General features: G+C 40.9%; 1 protein-coding gene across 1 annotated transcript in view; it reads right to left on the reverse strand.

Moving 5' to 3' along the window:
* Positions 1-15,834, reverse strand: part of TNFAIP6 (TNF alpha induced protein 6) — a 26,638-nt gene extending 10,804 nt beyond the window's left edge. Inside the window, exons 1-2 of the mRNA XM_042446481.1 lie at positions 15,536-15,834; positions 143-280 (exon numbers count right to left, since the gene is read on the reverse strand). Coding sequence (XP_042302415.1) covers positions 143-280; positions 15,536-15,629 — 232 coding nt within the window. The 5' untranslated portion in view covers positions 15,630-15,834. The remainder of the gene's footprint in view (positions 1-142; positions 281-15,535) is intronic.
* Between the last annotated feature and the right edge of the window lie 3,627 nt (positions 15,835-19,461).

A 19,461-nucleotide genomic window follows, 5' to 3' on the forward strand; every position in this document is an offset into this window, starting at 1 on the left:
ATAATAATAATAATAATAATAATAATAATAATAATAATAATAATAATAATATCCCGCTTGAGCCTCTATAGCCTCTAACATTATGGCATGCAGGAGAATTGCACACTCCCCAACAGCAATTCCATATCCTGTGTGCTCATACCTATTTTTCTTGCAGCCTCCAGCTGCTGGTATGTGGCCAGGTGTCCTCCTTCATATTCGCACACTGCTTTTGCCTCTGCGTATGTGAGCTGATACTTCCCCATTCTTCCTTCTCTGTGGTATACCCCTGCTGCTCGCTCTGTGAAGTCAAAGCCAAGGCAACAGTGAGTTATATACATACATACATATATTTTAACGTAACCACATTTTTGAGGACTTCCATTGACTTTCCATTCTTCATGGGCACCAGCACCCTGGAAACAATGGCATCCCTTGGATTTTGTCAAGGCTGAACACAGATTCATCTCTATCTATCAGTAGTTTTTAAATTGTTTTAAAATACCCCATAATAATAATAATAATAATAATAATAATAATAATAATAATTTGTATCCCTCCTCGAGGCAGGTAACAGCAGGAATCAAATACAATTATACAAACAAATGATCAAAACGTTCCCCCAACCCCCTAACCCTCCTCCCTTCACAAATAATTTAAATAAAACTACACATTAAAACGGAAACAGTAGGACCCTTACAGACAGGCCAAAATAAAGCTGTTTTGGGTCACTTCGGAGATATGCTGTTTAAATGTTACACACATCTAGAAGCTGCACCAAAGCCGTGCTCCAGTCCTTAGGACTGGAGTGTGGCTTTGGTGCGGCTTCTAGCCTCTTAGGGGTCGTTCCCACTTACCTATAAAGCGGATCATGATCCGAATTTAGGGTGCATCGTTCCCACTGAAGCTCGAATTTAATCTACATTACCCCTCATTCGTTCCCACAGCATCTCGAATTAGAATCGAATTAAAATGTTTAAACCGGTTTATCAGCCTATAATTCGGTTTAAAAAAATAGTAGGTTATAACGTGAGTTATTTTTGAAAGCAGGGTACGATTCATGGTATCTGAATGGGAATCAAAGGGTGTCTGATTCGGGAACCTGGAGATGGGAGGAGCAGCGCTCAAGGGGCTGGCTTGGGGGTGTCATCCTCTTTGGTCTCTTTCTGCATTGCCAGCACCATTTTCTTCAATTTGCATAGACTTTCCCCCGGGTGGATTGCAACCTCCCCTCTGCTCCTTATTCATAGACTGATGTGTGAGGAGAGCCATTGAACACCATTTTAAACTTTTCTTTTTCACCTCTGCCTGAGCACCTGAGCAGCAGATGGGCTTTGCAGGACATCCCTGCTTGATCGCCCTCCAAACAGCCCAAGGAGCAATGGGGGAGACAAAGCGATTTTGGGAAAGGAGGCTCCTTCCAGAGGAACTATGGGATGGGCATTGTAGGACATCCCTGCTTGATCGCCCTCCAAACAGCCCAAGGAGCAATGGGGGAGGCAAAGCGATTTTGGGGAATGGAGAGCCTGGACGCCCAGGGGTCTGAGGGGGGGGGGATCGAGCCTTATCTTCTCTCTTCCCCAAAGATTCTCTCCCCAATAATGAAGCCCGCTGCCTTCTTCTCCTTGATCCAATTTGCCAAGTCTCCTTTTAGTCTGGGGAGACAAAACAGAAGAACCTTGGATGAAGCTGATTTTCATTGGCTGACCCCCCTCAAAAAACAAAAAAACCCTAGGCTTGTGACGTCTGAAGCCTACACACTTGATTGACAGCTTGTGGATACAAATGAGAACGGGGAGCAAGTTAATTTGCTTTAACATAAAGCGATTTAAAATAAATGGGAATGAAAACAGGGTCTAAATGAATTGAGGTAATTTGCCCCTTTTGGTAATGGAAATGATGGAAAAAATTCGAATTATTCCCGGAACATAATCCGAATCAGAATCGCTCCAATATAATCCGTTTTATCTGCCAAGTGGGAACGCCCCCTTAGAACACATGCATCATTTAAACAGCATATCTCCGAAGTGACCCAAAGCAGCTTTATTTTGGCCTGTCTGTATGGGCTCAGTAGTTAAAACAGTTTAAAGAGAATCTTCACCTTTCCAGCTGTTTTGGATTTCGGCTCCCAGAAACCTCAGTCAGCATGGCCTGTGGGCCACATGTGGACCTCCAGTTTCTGTTTTGTGGCCCCAGGAGACTCCCAAGTGCCCCTGAGTCCCAAAATTCTAGACAAAAAATTATCTCCACAGTAGTACACTCGTCCTTCCACATTTGCTGGGGTTAGGGGCACAGGATCCTTGTGAATGTGGAAAACCCGCAAATAACAAAAACACTACTGTATATTTTTACCTGAGAAAACACCTCTCTAGGCACCTCTAGGTCTTCCAGTGCAATTCTGTGATCAACATCTGCCAGACATTGATCATATAATTTCACTGGAGGAGCTACAAAGGCCTAAGTAAGTGTTCTCTCTAGGAATCTGTAGGACCTTCAGTGTGACTCTTGGTTAAAGTTGACCATAGAGTTTCACTGGAGGACCTAGATATTCCTAGAGAGAACATATTAATAAAATCAGTGAATAATCAAATCCACAAAACTCTAAAGCTACAAATGTGGAGAGATGAGTGTACTCTCATCAGCATCTAGCTTCTACATCCCTGCAGAATCAAGCTGGAAGCAGTAAATAAATAAATAATAAAACTTATTTCTACCCCACTTTTTGTAAAAACAATCAAAGTGGCTGACAATGTTAAAAGAATACACCATATATACAAAATATCTCCCCCCCCCTCTTAAAAAAGAATTAAACAGTTTAAGGTTAAAATTACACGAACAATTAAAACAATAACGGTGGGCAGAGTCATCAGATATATGTGGGGTGGTGCTGCATGGCCGAGTAATTTATTCTGGGAAGGCCTGCTGGAAGAGATCCGTCTTAACAGCTTTCTTGAAGCTATCTAGATTGGTGATTTGATGGATCTCGTCTGGCAGGCCATTCCACAGGTTGGGAGCAGTTACAGAAAAAGCCCTTTGGTAGGTCGCAGTCAATCTGGTCTTTATAGGCTGCAGTAAGTTCCTCCCAGAGGACGCAGGGGCGGATTGTACAGAAGTAGGCGATCCTTCCAATAGGTTGGGCCCAAGCCATGTAGGCCTTTAACAGGTAGTTTCTATGTCATTGGGATAGTGAATACATTTGGTGGTTTAATCTGGATTTGTACCTGTTTGGGGGCCATGGTTTACCACTTTAGACAGTTCATTGCAAGTTTGACTAAATCCTGGAGTGGATTCATTGCTCCTTTGGCATCAAAGCCACCAGCTATTAAAGGATGGAAGATGGATCTGAGGAAGCAGACTTAAGTCTATGAAAGCTTATGCTACAACTTCTAAATTGTAAGCAATTTACAATTTTTAAATTGTAATAATTGTAAGCTGCTCTGAATCCCAGTTTTGGGGGAAAAGAGGGCTAATACTAGTACTACTACTGTTACTAATACTAATACAACTTCTTCCACACAGTGGTTTCTACGGAGTTTATCAGACAAGGGAAATTGGAAGTATAATCCAATGGCAATCCGAACGCAATCATGGGGTTTCACGTTATTGCATGATAGACTACCACACGCAATTTCAGGTGATGGCAACCTATTTTTGGGCAATGGGAAGTCAGTTCGAATGAAATTCAAATTCACGTAAATTCGCTGAACTAGCAAATTCACGTGAATGCGTTCTCGCCCCACTTTCTTTTCATTCGAAATGAAGAGGAATTCCTCCTGTGTTATAAACTCCAAAGAGGCTACAAGATCCCTTTCAATACAGTGTGACCTTGTACAGCTTATGTTGTTCCCTGGTTATTCCATAGCATCCCATTGTAAGGTTATGACTCACAATTATTACAAAGTAAACAAAGAAACAAAAGTAAATGGAAACAGAAATACAAAGGCATGAGATGATATTTCAAGAGGAATTCAATGCAGTTTCCTTTATCTGCATGGTTCAGGGAATACCCATAATAGGATTATCAAAAGTTTGGATAACAGCCCAGTTTTATGCATGGTGACTTGAACTATTTAAAGGGGCTTATTCCCAATAAAGAGTGCACTGCAAGTGGAAAAACTAGGATTTTTGGACATGCACAATTAGGAATGGCAGCACATAATAGTGATAAAAATGGTAGCTTGAAATCACAATTTTTCATTCTGTACAAGTCTTTAAAAATAGCTTGTCAGTACTGAGTAATTTTAACAGTATTGAAATACCCCATGAATTCAGCCTGCATAATAACAGAAATAGCTCCTTGTAGACCATCACAAAACTGGATGGCACTCTTTTTTTTAAAATTTTCTGGCAGAGGATGAGGCTGTTATGTTTCCCTATGTTCTCAAAGTCCTCCAACTTCACTAACTGTTCTTCAGTAAGGGTTCCTAGTAATAGAAAGCCAACAAGCCGATGAAAGCAGAGTGTTCCAATAAGCTTGGTGGGTGTGATTCTTTTTTTCTTGGCAAAGGGAAAGAGAAAGCTAACGTATTCAAATGAGACTTTAACAGGTTCCAAGAGTATTTGCTAAGCAGCTATGGACTAGAGCAGATTCTTAGGAGGCCATGAAAAGGGGAGTATGAAAATATTAGAAGAAATAGTTTAAATAAGATTGTATATCATGTTATTTTAAACAGACATTTTAAATTCAGAAGTCTACTTTAAGAAACATGTATTTGACCCATGTTATTTCTGATCTGAAAACCTAAAACAAAGTTGAACATAGGACCTTTGTAGATGGAAAGGTCTTTTATGGGAGTACACCCCTTAAAATGACTAGTAATTTAGTCATGGTGACCAGTGATTTCCCTATGCCTGCTGGATAAATCAGCTTGTATCAGGGATTTTCCTTCTTTGCATACATCTCCACCTTCTTTGCATACATCTCCTCTTTCTTGTGGTGTATGTATTAATATTAGCTAGAAGAAACACATTACCTCTAAAGAATTACTTAAATCACATCATGGTAGGAGTGGGAGATTTTAGAAATTTAAGAACATAAGAAGAGCGTTGCTAATTCAGACTAAAGGCCTATCTAGTCCATACCAGAGGAACCCCATAAACAGGATTAGTTCAACAGCACTGATCTGTGTGGGGTTCCCAGCAACTGGTATACAGAGGCACACTGCCTTGGGTACTTAAGGCATGCATGTGTGCATGTGTGTGCGCACACACACACACACACACACACAAATAAAGCCTGTTTAGTAGCCACTGGTAGTCTTGTCCTCTATGACTTTTTTGAAATCAACAAAGGATCTGCAATTGCTGATGCAGAAGTCACTGCTTACTTAACAACTACAACTTGATACAAAGTTGTTGTTAAAGAGCAGTTATGTATTCCCCAACAGAAGCACTTGCTGAAGTGATGTCATTTGGCTACCTGCAGTAGTCAATCATCAATCAGTGTGTGGTTCTCTCGTGAGACAAAGAGTGCCTCCTGGAAAGACCCATCAGTGACCGATTGTTGTCTTGGAACAGCATGGAGAATGAAATCATTATTTAGCTCCATCCAAATGAAGTGAATTACAATACAGTACAGTACATGGTTGCAGTGAATGATATTAAGCAATGTGCACTCACTGAATGTGGTAGGAAACATCCAACTAATGAAGCAGCCAAGTAACAAAGGTTTAGAGATATCTCAAAGTAAATATAGTATGAACACTTCTAAAAGAAGTGGCCAAATTCCACTTGCTGCTTCCATCTATAGCAGGGGTAGGCAACCCTTTTGAGCCGGGGGCTGGGTTGCTGGCCCTCAGACAACTGGGGGGCCGAAGCCAAAAAATAAATAATTAAATATTTTTTTTTTAAAAAAATTAAATAAATAAATAAACTGGGACAAATGTAGGACAAAATTTGCTAATGGAGGGTACTTTTTAAATAAAAAATGGAGGATATGTGAAAAAAATTGCTGATTTTTTAAAAAATGTTAAGATAAATGCATGTTTCTGAGGCTTCTATAGACAATTGTCCCACCATGGCCCTCACACAAGACGCCAAAGGCCCCAGCGGCAATCGGCGACAGGACTGGGCTGGGCCGGTCCCAAGGCCTTGCCGGGCCGCATTCGGCCCGCGGGCCGCAGGTTGCCTACCCCTGATCTATAGTCAAGCTTCTGAATCAATGGAAGTTAGATGAGTTTTGGCTTGTTGTTTAGCCATTGATTTAGTGGGCCTACTCTAGTAGGGTCTAGCCGTTGGGTTTAGGCTAACAATTGTTGGGGGCAGGGAGCAGATCTTTTCCTCTAGGCTTAATTTCCTCTGGCTGAGTCCCATTTTGAAACCATCATACCTCCTTTTCAATGCTTCTTCTTCCTTTTGTTCTCTTGCTACAGGCAGAGAGATCGCTGCTCGGAATCGGGACTCTGTGCAATCCTCCCATTTTGCCAGATTCAGTAGCATACGTGCGTATTTGCCACTTTTATTGCAGATAAACTCCACCCAGATTAAGTGGGGAGAAGCAGGGTGAAACAAACCAACCTTGACTTCTTATGGGCTTCTTATGGGAAAAAATATCATTTCACCAATGCTCTGACTTCCCTAACCCAGTGCTTTCCAGGTGTGCGAGACTGTAACTCCCACTGCCCACTGCCAGCATGCAGGTTGTGATTGGTGGAGGTTGTGGTTTAACACTTGTGGAGGGCACCCGGTTGGGAAAGATTTCTTTACACCAAATGTAGGAATCGTGTGTCCTTCCAGAGGTTGGTGAACTCCAGATTCCAGAAGTCTTAGCCAGCATAGGCTGCATCTACACAACAGAATTAATACAGTTTGACCCCACTTTAACTGCCATGGCTCAGTACCATGAAATTCTGGGAGTTGTAGTTCTGTTAGACATTTAGCCTTCTCTGTCAGAGAGCTTTGGTCCACAACAAACTACAAATCCCAGGATTCTACAGGATGAAGCCATGGCAGTTAAAGCCATGTCAAATTGCATTAATTCCGCAGTGTGGCAGAACCCTATGGTGATGAATACTGGCAATTGCAACTGAGCAACATAATTCTCCCTCCTGCACTGCATGATAATAAAATGTGCTGAAGAAAGAAGCTTTCCCATCCTGAGAGCAAGGACAGCAATAATGGCGTGTGAGCAAAAAATGTGTGTGTGCTATTGAGCCATGAGGATATAAATAGTATATAGTCATAACTGATCAAGACTCAAGTGTGTTTAATGCTATTTTGCTGCATTTTCCTGTACCCAAGTGTGTTACTTGTCATCAGAAAGTGAACAGATATTATTACAAAAATGCAGGGTATGAACCAATCCAAGCTAAACCTTTTTAGTACTGATTCATTGCAGCAAAAGGGTTCATGCCTGCATTTATAAGCAAAACTACAGTAAGGCCAGTGTGAGAGCCAGCATGGTATAGTGGTTTGAGTGCTGGATTATGACCCTGGAAATCAGGGTTCAATTCCCTCCTTGAACATAAAAACCACTGGATGAACTTGGGCAAGTCACACTCTCTCAGCCTCGGATGATGGCAATGGCAACCCCTCCACTCCTGAAGAAACTTGCCAAGAAAACCCTATGATAGGTTCATCTTAGGGTCACCATAAGTCAAAAATTACTTGTGGACACACAACAACACAACCAAAACAACAGCAACAGTAAGGCAAAGCTTAATTTGTGTTTGTGTTGCATCGGGCTCAATATGCAAGAGCCAGTTAAAGTGACTCTTAAAATCAAGGTGGAAACTGCCTTCCTTCATCATTGAACAGCCACAAAAAATTCTCATCCTTCAGGGATTAGGACAAAATTCTTCCTGACCAGATGCCAACGTTTCCAGGCAGACCTAAGGACAGGCATGGCCTTAGCATCCTCTTTGCCCTTCTTCTCAACCACTGTGAGCTCTCTGGGAATCAGATCAGAAGTATAAATTTCAAACTACAGAAGGATTGTCTCGCTGTGGTTAGATTGTCAACAGGGGAATGTGGGATTCTCAGTCTTAAACAAATACTGTAAACAAAAACCCACAGTCTCAGCTCCATTTTAGAACAGCCAAGATGTTACTGAAATACTTTGAAGGGACTATTTGCAGTTGCTACAGAAACAGAAACAGTCTTTGTCTTTTTGAACTGCACCTGTGGGTGGTCTAGGTCTAGTGAGATTTTGCAAAATAAAATAAAATAAAATAAAATAAAACTCTTTTACTCTCTTATAACAAACATTGACAACTGATACTAAAGGGCTTTTAGCATCTGTACATTCCCTCCTTTCATCCCACTGCGCTAGCTACAGCTTCAAAGCTCAGAAATTACTCACCAATGGCTTTCTGTGGCCAAAGTATCCCACCTCTTCCATTTCCATTCCTGGTTCCTTTTGTATTCCCCAGTGTCTCCCTCACCTTTCACACTACTTCTGACACTGTACGTTCTTCCTTCATTCACAAGTTTTCCTTCCCTGACTCCTAGGCTGTGTTCAACCACCTCTTAAAGGTATGAAACATATCGTCCCTCAACTTCTGACCTGTCAACAGTTGTGTCACCATTTGGTGAGGTTGTTTGCTGATACACTACTGAATGGGTGACCTGATCATCCATCAGTGTGAAGCATTTGGATTGTGTCCACTCTAACAATGTACAGTAGTCTGGCTCAAACTGAAAACTTCTCTGTGTGGCCTGACCCACTTGGGCATTGCTTCACATGGGTGGCTAACCAAGTGAAACAGCAAAGTTTGTGTTCTCAGTGGCAACCGCACTGCTTTCCCAGAAAGCATTTGTCCACCATAGAGACTATGGTTACTTGCACCATAGGGACCAGAGCCAAAAATAACTCTCAGGATGTCTCTTAATATGATTTTTTTCTTGGGGAAGGAATAGCGTAACACAATCCTCTTCACTGAATAGTACAGAAATAAATTGTATAAGCAGTTTCATGTAGAACACAGATAGATTTACCATATGTTGATGGCTGATGTGAACTCAGCAAAAATGAGACCACAGCTGCATCTACACTGCAGAATTAATGCAACTTGACATCACTTTAGCTGGCATGGCTCAATGCTGTGGAATTCTGGGATCTATAGTTTTGTGTGCTATTTAGCCTTCTCTGTCAGAGAGCTCAGGTGCCCCACCAAACTAAAAATCCTTGAACTTTATTGCATTGAGCTGTGGAAGTTAAAGCAGTGTTAAACTGCTTCTTTTCTGCAGTGTGGCAGTAGCTTACTATTATATAGCCCTATTAAGACATTAAATGTGTGTGTGTGTGTGTGTGTATGTGTGCAACACCCAAGGAGGGAGAATGTGCTAGTTCTCATTTGTGTTACCCAATATGAATAGAAAGTGATGAGTCTGAAGCAGAGTCACCACTACCCATGGAGTCTCTCTAAGTGAGAAGAAATCATGAAAAATCTATGTGTTAAATGCCCATGGATGTAGTGGAGACTCTCTGCTTCAGACTGCTGCCTTCCATGTGTTGAGATTTACAGAACTAGGGACAAGTTTCCCCTCCTTAGCCTCATTCCCATTTGCAGTTTAAATTGGTTCTAAAAGGTTCTAAAAGGTCCTTTGCTCTGCTTTGCTCCGCTTTGGTAAAAGGTCCCTTCCCTAGCTCCCACTATAAAGGGGATCTTTTCCTTACCTCAGTGCAAGTTTTTTTTTACAAGATTGTCATTCTCATTTGCACTGCTCATGTGTCAATCATATGATGTCACAGAGATGTCACCCCCCAGTGCTGCCTTTGTGTGTGTGTGTGTATGTGTATGTATGTATATGTGTGTGTGTGTGTGTACACACACACACACACACACACACACAAAATCAATCAATCACAAAATCAGTTGATTGGCCAAGCAACTACTTGCAAGTAGTTGCTTTACTGATCCAGCGATTTTGCAATTAATTAAATTTAAAAAACAACAACCCAAAAAGCAGCACTGTGGGGGTTACATCTCCAGACCCTTGCCATGATTGGATTGCTGGATGCAAGCATGGTAGGGGGTGAGGGGGACCTCCACAGTGAAGGTATTATCTCAATAACAGTTTTGGAATTTGTCTCATGCTACAACCGGCTATATGAATCCCTCTGTTTATATTAGCAGAAATGTCTATCTACAAAATAACTTATAATATAATAATATTATTCTTTTAATAGCTATCTATTTAAATATTGTAATAATTTAATTCCTATTTTTCTATTTTTTAAATTGTATTGTTTTTCTAATGTTGTTGAGCAGCTGTGAGTCCCAGTTCTGGAAAAAGAGAGGGATACAAATAATAATAATAATAATAATAATAATAATAATAATAATAATAATACCTGCCCACATGTTACATGCAAAATGTGTAACAGAGACCTATTTCTAAAGCAATAAACAATAGGAATCAGGAGTGATTTGAAATACAGAAGCGGCAAGTTGAAAAATGTTTAAGCTAGGGTTGGGAACCTTTGGCTTTCTTCTCTTAATGTTTAAAGCTTTACACAACCTAGCTCCCTCTTATCTCTCAGTCCTTATTTCTTCTCACCATCCTGTTTGAGATTTGCGGTCTGGGAGCTCAGGGCTTCTTACCCAGCCAAGTGTTTCTTCTTCCTTGGCTTGGCTTTATCTTTTTCACTTGCTGCACCATACTCCTGGAACTACCTCCCTGAACATCTGCAGACTATGGGGCTCGACAGATGGGCAGCTCCATGCCGTCCCTTTTAGCTCTGCATTGTTACTGCAGCCACCAAATGGCACAGCAGTGATGCACTCCCTCCCTAAAGCAGCTTCCTGGAAGGGGTGTGATTGGCGCGTGCACACACCCCAATTATGTCACTTCCTGACAGTGCCATTTGGGCACTGCGCGACACTTGCACCATCATGGCACCATCCGTGTGGAGGGCGGCAAGCCATGATGGCGGTGTCCTCATGGACTAGGGCTGCTGGGCATCTAAATGCCCAGCCTCATCTAGCCCTAGTTTGCGATGAGGACGCCGCAACCTGTCCATCTGTACTGGGTCTATCTCTTCTCTTGCTAGTTTTAAATCTGAATTAAAGATTTTCTTGTTCTCTAAGACATTTGGAACTGTATTTTAATATTGTTTTATAATTTTATATTTGATAATATGTACATAGAGAGATCTTGTAGCACCTTTGAGACTAACAGAAAGAAATTGGTAGCATGAGCTTTCGTAGACTTCAGTCTACTTCCTCAGATGCATTTGATAATATGTAATACTTGTTTTTACAGTTTGCATTTTAACTGCATAATTTGCTTAATTTTGTATAGATTATATTTTATGATTTTTAGATTGTACACCATTGGCAGGTTATATGCTGTTTTGATGATGCCTGTAAAGTTCCATCCAAATTTATGGTTCTATATAAATAAACATTAAATAATAACAGATGTGAAGCATTACTGCTCACATAGTCCCTTACCATTGACCATGCTAGGTGGGGCTACTGAGAACCAAAAATGCCCATCCTTGGTTTAAGCAGCCCTTTGGATATTTCTTTACTCCAAACTTGCCCTTTTCTGCTGTTGTAAAAACCCACTTAGGACCTATGCTGCAGTCAGAAGCAGAGGTCCAAAACACACTGCAGAAATAATCCACTTGGAGACCACTTTAACTGTCCTGGCTCAGTTCTGGGGAATTCTGGGAACTGTAGTTTTTTCAGACATTTAGCCTTCTCTGTGAGACAGCTCTGATGCCACAACAAACTACAGTTCCCAGGATTTCCTAGAACTGAGCCAAGGCAGTTAAAGAGGTCTCAAACTGGATCATTGCTGCAATGTGTTTTGGGCCAGAGAGATAGGCTGTACAACACAGTGAAAAGAGTGGTGTATGGAGCAGGGGAAAAAAAAAAAAAGAATTGAAACTACTAACCAGAATTCAGATAACTGATGTTTATATCTGGCTGGTCAAGAGTTCACTAGTAATGATCCTCCCATAACCATGTGTATCTGCCTACAACACGCAAGGCAGCAGTTGCCTCCAGAATATGTTACTGAACATGTGTGAACAGCAAAAGAGAGAGAAAAGGGCTAAACAGACCGGCTGCATGCCGCATGCCCCAATGCTGATGTCCGCACCAGGTTAATCTTCCTGCCCCAGAGAGAGAGAGAGAGAGAGAGAGAGAGAGAGAGAGTTACAAGAACAGCACTGGAGGTAGATCAAGCTTTGGAAATAAGTCAACCTTGACAGCCCCCTCCTGAATCCTGCATTTCATTTACTGCAAAACCCAGGATTGCACAGGATGCAGCCACGAAGGGCTCCAGGATTCTGCAGTGCATTTCTTCAATATGTGGAGGATATTAATTTTTTAAAAAAGTTACATGCACCTCAAATATCAATGTCACTTCCTCTTTGCTGAACCAAGGAATCAGTTTCTTTTCTGTAATAGTGGGTTTCATTCTCAGCTTGGGCAAGTCACATTCTGTCAGCCTCAGGAGAAGGGAATGGCAAACCTCCTCTGAGCAAATCTTGCCAAGCAAACCCCATGATGGGTTTGCCTTAGGGCCGCCATAAGTCGGAAATGACTTGAAGGCACAACAACAACAAAAAATACTAATAATGTAGAAAAGGCTCTTGTCCTGTAAATACACACTGCCTGCTTTATATCTATTTGAGGTATTTTAAACTGCATCTCTTATCACTCCTTTCCATTTATGATGTTGGCTTGGATTTCTGGAAATTGATGTCCAAAACCCCTGGAGGTTTTGTCTTTAGCCTTGTCCTTTAAAGTCTTGCCTTTATCACAATAGTGGCTGTTGGCCTCTATATCAGAGGGGTAGTAAATCTGCTGTATGTTTTAGCCTAAGGTTTAAAGAAGCAATCCAAGTTGAACACTAACTCCATATAGATTCAGCACTTTGCACTCAAACTTATAGCTTAAAGTTTGGATTAAAACTGAAGCAGATTCTAAGTCTAAGGAGGGAAAGTTATGTAAGAAGACGGACTCAGGATTGAAGAGATGATGAAAAGAAGGAAAGAAGGAAGGAACTGAGAAGGGAGATAGGGAAAGGATGAGGATGGTGTTTATCACATGGAGGTTTTTGCAGCTTTTTGCAGCTCAGTTCCAGGGTGACTGCGGGTCCAACAATGCGAATTCACATTATAACGTGAATATGTTATCAGACATGATTCCTTTCTATGGGAGCTCCTTCCATGGTGCTTCTGCAGTGAATCCAAAGTGACTCCTCATTTTGATGAATTCAGAAAAAAGTGAATTCACAGAATTCACTTTCAAGCTCACTTCGATTTCACTCCAAATTGGTCTGGTATGGAATGCAACTTTGCTTCTGCTCTGGTACACCACTGCAAACCCCCCCCCCCCCGGTTACAAATTTCCCATGATGCAGCACTGCAATTTCCCCCCATTTCCTTTCAGTGGTCCTTTCACTTTCAGGGCAACTCATTTTTGGGAATATATATATGTGTGTATGTGCGTGAATGTGAATATAGAGATATCTGTCTGTCTGTCTGTCTGTCTGTGTGTTGAAATTGCTGAAATGGAAGGGAAAATAAAAAAGGGGGATGAAGAAGACAGAAATATTCACAAGGCAAATATTTGTGCAATCATGCAATTATGCAAAACAAGGAGCAAGAACTTGCTCCCCTTTTCACCCCAGAAACGTACAAGGTCATGATGTGTTCAGACCCCCACTGAGCATGTGCAAGGGTGCCAATTTGAATTATTGAATCCCACTGGTGTGGTAATACAATTTTCACTCACTCCGCTTTGCTTCAATCCGCATCACGTGACTTGCCTTGAATTTGATTCCCCCTCAATTTGGAAGGGCAACGGAAGGGCAACCACGTGTGATAAAACATTCACGTTATAACATGAATTCGCATTGCTGAACCAGGAGTCACCCTGGATCTGAGCTGCAAAAACCTCTGTGTGATAAACACTGATGAATGAGAGAGGAGAGATTGGAAGGATTTGGAAAGGAGAAAGAAACTTGGAAGGTATTAAAAGAGGAAAGTGTTGGAATGAAGTTAACAAGAAAAATAGAGATAATGGGTGCAAAGTTGTATATACAAAATTAGCTTTGCTTTCTTTCTCTTTACCCTCAAACCCTCTTACAGATATTAGTGCATACTGTTCTATGTAAAAATTAATAGAATTAGTATATATTACAAAATAAGTGGGATTTAATGCCTAACTGATGTAACTATGACGCTCGATAGACGGGCCCTATGGGGCACTGTTGTCACGTGCAAGGAGTGGCGCTTTCAGACGCTCCTCGCTCCTTGCACATGATGAGGGCGTCAAAATGGCGGCGCCCTGTACATATGGGCACCGCCACTTTGACATGATGGACGCCTAGTGTCTGCACATCTTGGCGCCCTTATGATGCTGCAAGTGCGCCATTGGCGCCTTGTGGCATCACAACAGCACCGCAAAAAGAACCCGCTTTTTGCAGGTTCTTTTTGCTGCGTGAGAGAGCCACGTGGTTTGTCCACTGCTGCTCCCTTGTGCAGCAAACTAGGACAGCGGCAGACCGCCCTTTTGGGCAGTCTGTATCCTGCCTATATTTATAATGTCAATGATTTGATGAAGGAATGATGTATACAGTATATGCTTTGAGTGTATGTTTTTAATATTCAATAAAAATATTTTAAAAATCTTGGAGCAGATTCCCATCCCCACTAGCATGGAGGCCACCAAACTCAACTGCTCTGTAATCTTTATAACCGCACCTTTGACTTATTTGTAACTGTCATCTGAAAAAATAAGAGTTTGGTAAAATAATGCAATTCCTTGGTCTATCCTTCGATGTTATGGTTCAGCAGGGAGCCCCTGAAAGAGAGAAGATCTCTGTGCTTTATAATCACAACCTGCCTACATGCTGATAGGAGGTGAAGGTGGAACAAGATGTCCTGGAAGGCTATCGCTATTGTTCGCATCCCTGGGTCTAGTCCTCGCCTTCCCACTGTACTTTGTTCTGCCCTGAGAGACAATTACTGAAATATTGTGCACGTTTATGCGTCCTTTGCCTTCCTAACGAAAACCCAGCTGTTACAAAACACAGGCAAGGCCACAGCAGGGTATGAGAATAAGCAGTGGGATGGCAGTAAGTTAGAGATAACAAACAGAAATGGCTACGTAGAAAAATAAATGAGAAGAACAAGGGTAATAGGATACAAGAAGTACAATTGCTCTGAAATGCTGCAAACATTTTTCTTTCACCGTGCATGTTTTCCAAATGCATTCTATATGGGCTATCCCAAAGTTACATATATGTATAAAACAAAGGCCAATATATATCTTGCACAGCTGTTTCTTCTTAGTCCTCTTCATTACCCCACCCCCATGCCTTACCTCTTAAGGTCTGGCTTTCTGTACAACTTTCAGATGCTATCACTTCTCACATTTCCGAAGCATTATTTTTCACAAATGTATTTTTTTAAGAAAAAAAAAAGAACAACAAGGCAAACAGTGCAATCATTCCCTTATTTGGTTAAAATTATTTTAAGATGCTGTCTTCCATCCATGGTATGTGAGAATTTTGGCACCAGTATATAAAAAAAAGTAGCTATTTCTGCAGACTCAATTTTTATCATTGGAAACAGAGAGGAAAAATATCTTACCTAACCAAATAGAGTTATGTAGAACTCCATCCTTGAATCCCCAGCCAGGAGCTCTGTCCCAGAGCAAGGCAAAGAGAAAAGCTAATGCAATCATATCTTCTGCTAGAATCGTTTGAACTAACTGCTGAAGCGGTCTGGAAAACCACTGCTTGCAGCTGCCTACTTTCTAGTGGAACATCTGGTTACCAGATCTTAAATAGTATTTTCATCTATGAGGTCAGCAAGCCTGCTCCAATTGAACATGCTGCAGTCTTGCTCACAATTAAGACTGGTCCCTGGCTTTTGTGAGTGTGACTCACTTTATGTTTCTCTGTCATGAGTGTTCAAAGTCTACTCAGCATCCAAGTAAATGTTTGCTTTTTTTTAATTTGCCAAAGTAAACACTTGGTTTTTGACTTATTAAATACATTATATTTATATAATATATACAGGAACTTTCAGCTAACTAAGCCTCTGGCAAAGAATCTACTTTTTACAAAGACTTTTTACTGGACATGGCAAGCCTGATCAGGAGAGCTTTAAATGAAATTCTTGGAAGGGCTGGAGATCATAGCTCAAACATCAGCCCAAAGGAAAGCTCTAAATATATAAAGTAAATTTTAGAGAAGAATCTAAGGGAGATGATGTGATCCACAGAAAAACTTACAGTAAATAAATAGATGAGAACAATGGGAATATTGCACCAATGCACAGAATTTGGGAAACAAACAAGATAAGCTTGAAGTATTAGTGCAGCAAGGTAAATATGACTTTACAGGCATAAAAGAAACCTGATGGGATGAGCCCCATGATGGGAATATTACAACTGAAGAGTATAACCTATTCAAAAACAATAGATGTGGCAGAAAAGGAGGGGAATTAGCATTATATGTTAAAGACAAATTTACTTGTATAGAAATCCATGAGAGTGATCAGAGAGGACCAGTGGAGATCATTTAGTTAAAAATAAATAGAGCAATAAATAAATGTAACATTGTTGTAGGAGTTTACTACAAGCTACCAAATCAAGAAGAGGTGGTGGATGATGCTTTTCAGAAACAAATCTCAGAAATCTCAAATGTTGTTGTTGTTGTTGTTGTGGCTTTACTTCGCGAATGAAGATTCAGGAAGGACTCATCCGTGCTTTCTACAAGCGCATTGATGACGTTGGATGTATCCTTCCAGCCTGTGCAATGGATTTTTCTGGTGGAGCACAGCGTGCACAGAACTGGCCTCACTCTTTAAACCTGAGGTTCGACTGCTGAGGCCTTGACAAGCATGGACGGTGGCAGCGAGGTCCTTGGGTCATAGGTTTGGTTAGAGTTTCCTTCTCTTAGATGGTTGACCTTACAGGGTTAGACGAGCACCATCTGCCCGGGTTTGAGTTTTCCTTCTCCTAGGATGGTTGCCATAAGGCTAGAGAGCCCATCCTGCCCTTTGGCGCTCTTGGTCAGACCCTTTGGGTATAATTAATAGTTAATAGTATCAATAATAGTTATGGGACTTCAATTAGCCTGATATCTGCTAGGAGACTAACAGCCTTGACAGGCCAGCATCAAAGGCTGGCATTAGGGCGGAGTGGGGGTATGGCGTCCACACAACACATGCCCCGACTCTGCCCCCATGCCAGCGTGATACCGCTTGCCCCACTGCATGGCAGGCGGCAAAGTAAATCATAATAATCTCAGAATAATAGCATCTTTGGCTGGGACTTATCATATGTCATTGTTCTTCTTCCCGTTGTTTTCTGGGTGGGAGACTGTTTGGCAAGCATTCATTTTTATTAATGCAAGAGTCTAGAGGATACTAAGGGCCCACAGTTTGGGACAGAGGATACTTGACTCAGCAATACTACATGGGAAATGGACCTTGGGCTTATGACTGATTATAAATTGAACATGAGCCAGCAAATGTGATGATGCAGCAATGAGGGTAAACACTGTTTTTGTCTGCCTTAATAGAACCATAGTTTCCAAGCTGAGGGATGTAAGTGTCCCACTATATTCTGAAGGCCTTACCTGTGTTCAGTTCTGGGTGCATCATTTTAAGAAGGATGTAGTCAAGTAGGAGCAGGTTCAGACAATGACAGCAAGGATGATAAGAGGCAAAGGACGTTATCAGACAAGAGAAATTGGAAGTATAATCCAATGGCAATCTGAACGCAATCATGGGGTTTAACATTATTGCATGAGAGGCGATCACACACAATTTCAAGCAATGGCAAGCTATTTTCGGGCAATGGGAAGTAATTTCGAATGCAATTCGAATTCACGTAAATTCGCTGAACTAGCGAATTCACGTGAATACGTTTTGGCACCATTTTCTTTTCATTCAAAATTAAGAGAAATTCCTCCCGTGTGATAAACTCCATAGACAACAAAACATATGAGGAGAAGCTGAAGAAGCTGGGCAGGCGCAGCTTTGTGAAGAGAAGACTGAGGGGTGACATGAACGTTTTTGTTAAAGAAGTAAAGCCTGAGAGCACATCTGCTTCATTAATTGAGGTATATCGGTATACGTGTGTGTATGTGTGTGTGTGTGTGTGCATCTTTGATTTTTTTGTCACTCAGATAAGATGATCCACACAACCTGACACGTGACAGGCAAAAATGATAACAGTATTATTTGTTTGTGGCTTTTGGCCACTGGTTGTCCTTTGAAAAGTTTATTTTGCAGTGAGGTGCAGATAAACCGAACTTTGGCAAGTTATTAAATAACCAGCACATCAATAGTCTTGTATACTTACTACTACTTACTACTATTACTAACAAGATCATATAACATAATAGTTATGCTAATGAGAATAAAACAAAAGTTCTATGTTACATTATACATGTAAAATATAAATATGATTACTTTTATTTTAAAAGTATTATGAAATAGAATCACTTCTTAGCAGCAGACACAACTGATTAATGTTAAACAAACAATTGAAAGCATTTTTATTTATTAAGTTGTTTTAATTTTGGAAATATTATATTTTCAGAGATAGTACTACTACAATAAATGATTTTTTAAAAAAACACACACATGAAATGGCCTGAAGTTCAAACCAGCTTAGTTATTTTTATATTTTCCAATCCATACAATCCAAGGGAGCAACTCCAACTTTTTTATTCCAGTACCCTTCTATGTGATCAGAAAGTTTAACACAAGACACCATTCTACTAATACTATCTATTTTGTATCCCACACATAAATCTCCTCGTGTAATGAGTTAGTATCTTGAAGATAAGCTGGGAGAAAGGAAAAACAGGATTTGTGGCCTGCAATAGATACTAAGGACCACAGTGGATTTGGTTGAAATCTTTGGTAGTGGAGAGCCATTTGTCCAAATCCAGATATGAGGTTGGTTCTCCCTACAAAGACCTCTGGATGGAAGAGCCCTTGTCTTCAGGACAAAAAACTATAATTTTACCTAGTTAAAACCCCCACAATATCATGCCTTCAGCCATGGAGTGTAAAGTTCCTTTTCTCTTCTTCTAGCCTGGAATGTGGAGGGAAGGGTCCAGCCCGCATGTCTGATTCATTGTATGACAGATGTCTGACTGCCTTCCCTTTGAGTGTTGTTTCAGCAGCTGTCTTGGTAGGCGGTGGAACTCTGATGGAATGGAAACTTCTCTGGCCCCCTTACTCTGAAAGGTCTCTTGAGGTGGAGTCCAGTTTCTCTGAAAGCTCAAGGAACTTCAGAACATTATTTTCAAGAATAGCTCAGGGACAGGGTGGCAAGACAATTGAATTTAAGGTGCAGTGACATGCTTTAACTTTACAAGACATGGTACTAGTAGAATGGCAGGATATAAAAAGAATAAAATAAATACAGAGAAACAACAAGAAAAACAGAAATTAACCTTGAAGGAATGAGGCTTGCTTTTGGTCTCTGCAATTTGCCAGAAATTGGAATTAATGGGAAATATTATTCAGAAAGGAAATATTCAGAAAGGAAA

Source organism: Sceloporus undulatus, chromosome 1, assembly GCF_019175285.1.
Source record: "Sceloporus undulatus isolate JIND9_A2432 ecotype Alabama chromosome 1, SceUnd_v1.1, whole genome shotgun sequence".
Taxonomy (NCBI): Eukaryota; Metazoa; Chordata; class Lepidosauria; order Squamata; family Phrynosomatidae; genus Sceloporus; species Sceloporus undulatus.